Below are 4,290 nucleotides of genomic sequence, written 5' to 3'. Positions count from 1 at the left end.
ATTTGAGCATCTCCAAGAAACGCCAGCACACTGAGCTAGTCGTGGTGGCAATGCTGGCTGGGTGCTTTTGGGTGAATGATTGATGCAGGGGACCCAGGGGAGGCTATGTATTAACCCTTCAGGGCCTAGAGTTGGGGAGCCACAGGGGCGCGGGGTACACCATACCTTCCCCCTCGTGGTCCTGAGTTCTGCTTGCAGCCTTCCCCGCCACCGCCCTCTCCTCCCTGACCAGGCGCCTGCTGTGCCTATTGGGTAGGCAGTGTGGGTGGACAGACCCAGAGCACAGAATGTGTCCCCCTACAGCCCCCAAAGCGGTGCCTGCCAGAGTAGCTGCTCCCGGCTGTTGGGCTGTGTACTTGTGCAGTAGTGGGGTGGCGGCAGGGGGCCCCAGGAGCTGAGAGCTTTGTCTCCCCCACCCCTACCCTCAGGGTTGCTTGGGCTTTCAGATGAGTGACTGTGCTGGGCCTGGGAACGCCCTTCGCCACTGTAGGTCTGGGGAGGCCCTCCCAGTCCCCCAGCCTGGGGCCTGGGCAGGAGTCCTTTGGAGGCTGACCTTTGAGAAGGAGCAGGGAGGGTGCCAGGCTGCAGTTTCGTTTAGGGAGGGGCGTGTCTTCAGGAGCCCCTTGCCCCACTCCTGTACGGCAGGGTTAGTGCTGAATTCTGAGCCCGAATGGCTGCCGTTCCACAAATTCCTGAGAACCCCTGGTGTTGGCTTGTGCAGCCTCAGGAACAGCAGTGATGAAGACAGACTCTCCCCTTCCTCCTGGGGTTTGGGGGGAGGATGGATGATGCAGACAGGAGAGGAGGGGCCCCCAGAAAAGTGCTCACTACTCAGTGCCCTTCCCTATCCTTTGATGTGTCCCCTCCGCCCTATAGACTAGCCTTCCATTCCCCCCACCCCCCGCTCTGTGGGCCCCAAAAGCTGACAAGCCTGACCAGAGGAAGTGACTTGTCAGCCTGCCCCCTGCATTTCTGCCCTTGGCCCACAAGATAATGCCCCTCTAGCACCTGGCCTTCTCCCCTCCTCCATCTGAAGAGAGGTTGGGGGCCTGGAAACTGTACCCAGAGAGTCCAGTTCTTCTGGGGGGGCAGGGGGCGTGGTCTGCACAGCTGCTCTGAGGAGAAACCCTGGGGAGGGAGTTTCATCTTCAAGCTGTTGACTGACTTTTTGTCTGTTTATTTGGCGTGTGTTGGGTGGAGCTGGGGGTCCAGCTAAGCTGCCTCGCCAGCCAGGAGGACACCAAGTGTGTTGGGAAGGGCCTGGGGTAGGTAGGGGATGGTGCTCCTACCAAGTGGAGTTGGATTCAGATGGAAAGCATCAGCCTGGATCACTGAGTGCACGCCAGTCCTGGATGGTTGACGTTTTCCGACCTCCACATTCCTCAGCTTGGGACTCGGGGTTGGGAATCTCTGGATCCCTGTCCTCCTTCATGAGCTGTATGGGCTCAGCCGGGCTCGGCCCTGACCACCTCCAGGTTTTCAGGTGCAGCAAGGAGGCAGAGCCTCTTCGAGGCCACCCAGCAAGTCAGAGTCTGTGGACTTGTTAGGGTGTTAAACTGGGATGGGAACAGGGGCAGCTGTTCTGTCTCCTAGGACCCCAGCCATCCTCCCCTGCGTGGACAGAGGTTCAGATGGCCTGGGTGCCCTGTTCTGTGGGATTGGCTACTTGCTGAGGGAACGCTGGGGCAGAACTGGCCTGACTACACCTCATGTCTCCCCCGCCCTGCAGAGCGCTGCCGCTGCCCCCAGCCCTGTGATGGGGAGCATAGCCCCCAGCGATGCAATGGCAGCTGGCCCCATGGCACCTGGCTTCTTCCAGGTACAGCCAGGGCTGGGGCCCTTGTCCCCCTGACTCTGGGTGCACATGTGTCAGAGAATGACAGGCACAGGTGCTGATGGGTGTGGGTCCCACTTCGGGAGAAACCCTGAGGCAGGCAGGCTGGAGCTGGTTGGGAAGGTTGCAGCGGGGATGCACGTACGGGCCTTGGTGGGGCTAGCGAAGGAGGGGCTGCAGGGTTTGAGCCCCAGGGCAGGAAGGACGGGATCTCTGCACACTAGACTGTGTGTGTACATGCCAGGGTGCCTGGGCCCACAGAGCGTGGCTCTCTGAGCCACAGGTCCCTCCCGTGACCCCTCCTGGAGGGGACATCCCCAGCCTGCAGATAGGTGAATGGCCCACCCTCCTACCTCCATGGCTTCTCCACTTCCCCTCCCTTGCCCAGACTTAACAGGGCCTCAGGAAACAGTAGAGCTTCGGGTGACTTAGCTCTTCCCAACCCACCTGGTTCTGTCCTCCTAGGGCCCCCTGGGCTCCCAGCTGCCCCCCCACAACCCCAACACCCCCATGATGGGGCCTCACATTCAGGTAAGGACTTGTGACACCCCTGTCCCTCTGCCCATGCACATCCCGCTCCTCTGTGCTCACACACACCGGGAGCTAGCCACTAGGGTTTGTTGGCTAGGCCTGGAGATGGGGTAAGTCAGGCTCTGGACCTGGGCACAGCAGGAACCAGGTAGCTTTGGGGGGGCAGGGGTGAGTGGGTAGGGGGAGGTGCTGACCCCTGGCCCACTTCTTCCAGCCCTTCATGTCACCGAGGTTCTCAGGGGGCCCCCGGCCCACCCTGCGGATGCCGAGTCAGGTGAGAGGGAAGGCAGACTGGAGGAGGGGAGTGGCAGGAGCCAGGTGGAGGAAGGGCACCCACACTCATTGCTGCCGTGCCCCTTTTGCAGCCTCCTGTGGGCCTACCTGGCTCCCTCCCGGGTGCCATGGACCCCTCCCCGCGTGTTCAGGGTGAGTAGAGAAGCACCAGCTGGTGTTCACCATCAGGACCCCAGCTTTCACGCTCCATCCCTGCTGCCTCACTGTACACTCCCCTCCCCCAGGTGTGTGTCCACACTGCGGAGTGGTCCCAACCTGAGCCACCTCCCTTTGCTCCCACCCCAGGGCATCCGAGCATGGGCCCGATGCAGAGGGTGACTCCTCCACGGGGCATGGCCAGCGTTGGGCCCCAGGTAAGGGGTGGGCCCAGGGGGGCTTCAGGGGCTCTCCCCTCTTGGCCTGTACTCAGGGCCCTTTCCCCTCACAGAGCTATGGAAGTGGCATGCGGCCCCCACCCAACTCCCTCGCTGGCCCAGGCCTGCCCACAATGAACATGTAAGGCCCTAAAGGGACCCCTGGAGTCTGCCCATGGGGGCCACCACCCAGCTTCTTGGGCTGGATCAGCACAACAGCCTGGGATATTATTTATTCCACTGTTGGGTGGGAAAACTAAGGCCCGAAGGCCAGTGAGTGATGGGTTGGGATTTTCAAGTGGTTAGCACTCAGTCAACATCTGCTGTTTCGGGGACCCAAGGTGTGGGGCGGGGGAGGAGTCCTGCTTGTCCAGCTCTAGGTTCCATCTATCATCTCTAATAGGGGCCCCGGAGTGCGTGGCCCATGGGCCAGCCCCAGTGGCAACTCGGTGAGTCGGGGAGTGGGGCAGTGGGTAGGGTGAGGGGTGTGGGGGGACAGTGGGCGGACTGCTCACAGCTGCCTCTCTCCCTAGATCCCCTATTCTGCCTCCTCCCCTGGCAGCTACACGGTGAGTGGGGTCCTGGGCCAACACTGGATCACTCAGAGGGCGGCAGTAGGGCCTTCCTAATGTTCTGTCTGCCTCTACATGCAGGGACCTCCAGGAGGTGGTGGGCCCCCTGGCACACCCATCATGCCCAGCCCTGGAGGTACTAGGGCCTGGGTGGCGAGGGGACGGGTGTGCTTGGGGGAGGCCTCTCACATCCAGGCCTTCATGCCTCGTCTTCCCCAGACTCCACCAACTCCAGCGAGAACATGTACACCATCATGAACCCCATGGGGCCAGGCGCTGGCAGGGCTAACGTAAGTGCGGAGTTGTGGGGTAGAGGCTGCTCTGGTGGCAGCTGGCCAGAGTCCCACACCACCCCTCTGCCACAGTTCCCACTGGGCCCAGGCCCGGAGGGCCCTATGGCAGCCATGAGCACGCTGGAACCTCACCACGTGAACGGATCTCTGGGTGAGTAAGCGGCCTGGGAACCACCCCCCACAGGCTGCCTTGCAAGCCTCATGCTCTCACTGAGGGCCCCCTCCCCATTCCTCCACCTGTGTTCCTTGTAGGGGCATCAGGTGGCGCCCTGAGCTTTCCTGGGCGACTCAGTGCTTGGGCTGCGCTGGGTGAGGGTCCAGTAACTAAACCGTGGGGACACCTGGCTACCAGCACTGACACCCCTTCAGGCCCTCCTTCCAGACCCCCAGTGGGCTGAGCTGAGGGATTGGGT

The 4,290-nt window shown here is 62.0% G+C and overlaps 1 protein-coding gene across 1 annotated transcript in view; it reads left to right on the top strand.

Moving 5' to 3' along the window:
- The window catches only part of SSBP4 (single stranded DNA binding protein 4), a 10,429-nt gene that overhangs the window by 4,784 nt on the left and 1,355 nt on the right, over window positions 1-4,290 (top strand). Inside the window, exons 5-15 of the mRNA XM_014545807.1 lie at window positions 1,730-1,819; window positions 2,300-2,365; window positions 2,580-2,639; window positions 2,731-2,791; window positions 2,945-3,012; window positions 3,087-3,154; window positions 3,416-3,461; window positions 3,546-3,581; window positions 3,666-3,720; window positions 3,804-3,874; window positions 3,950-4,028. Of these exons, the coding sequence (XP_014401293.1) occupies window positions 1,730-1,819; window positions 2,300-2,365; window positions 2,580-2,639; window positions 2,731-2,791; window positions 2,945-3,012; window positions 3,087-3,154; window positions 3,416-3,461; window positions 3,546-3,581; window positions 3,666-3,720; window positions 3,804-3,874; window positions 3,950-4,028 (700 nt within the window). The remainder of the gene's footprint in view (window positions 1-1,729; window positions 1,820-2,299; window positions 2,366-2,579; window positions 2,640-2,730; window positions 2,792-2,944; window positions 3,013-3,086; window positions 3,155-3,415; window positions 3,462-3,545; window positions 3,582-3,665; window positions 3,721-3,803; window positions 3,875-3,949; window positions 4,029-4,290) is intronic.

This window comes from Myotis brandtii, unplaced genomic scaffold, assembly GCF_000412655.1.
Source record: "Myotis brandtii unplaced genomic scaffold, ASM41265v1 scaffold421, whole genome shotgun sequence".
NCBI lineage: Eukaryota > Metazoa > Chordata > Mammalia > Chiroptera > Vespertilionidae > Myotis > Myotis brandtii.
Note: the sequence above shows the minus strand (reverse complement) of the source record. Positions and strands in the feature narration are given on the sequence as shown.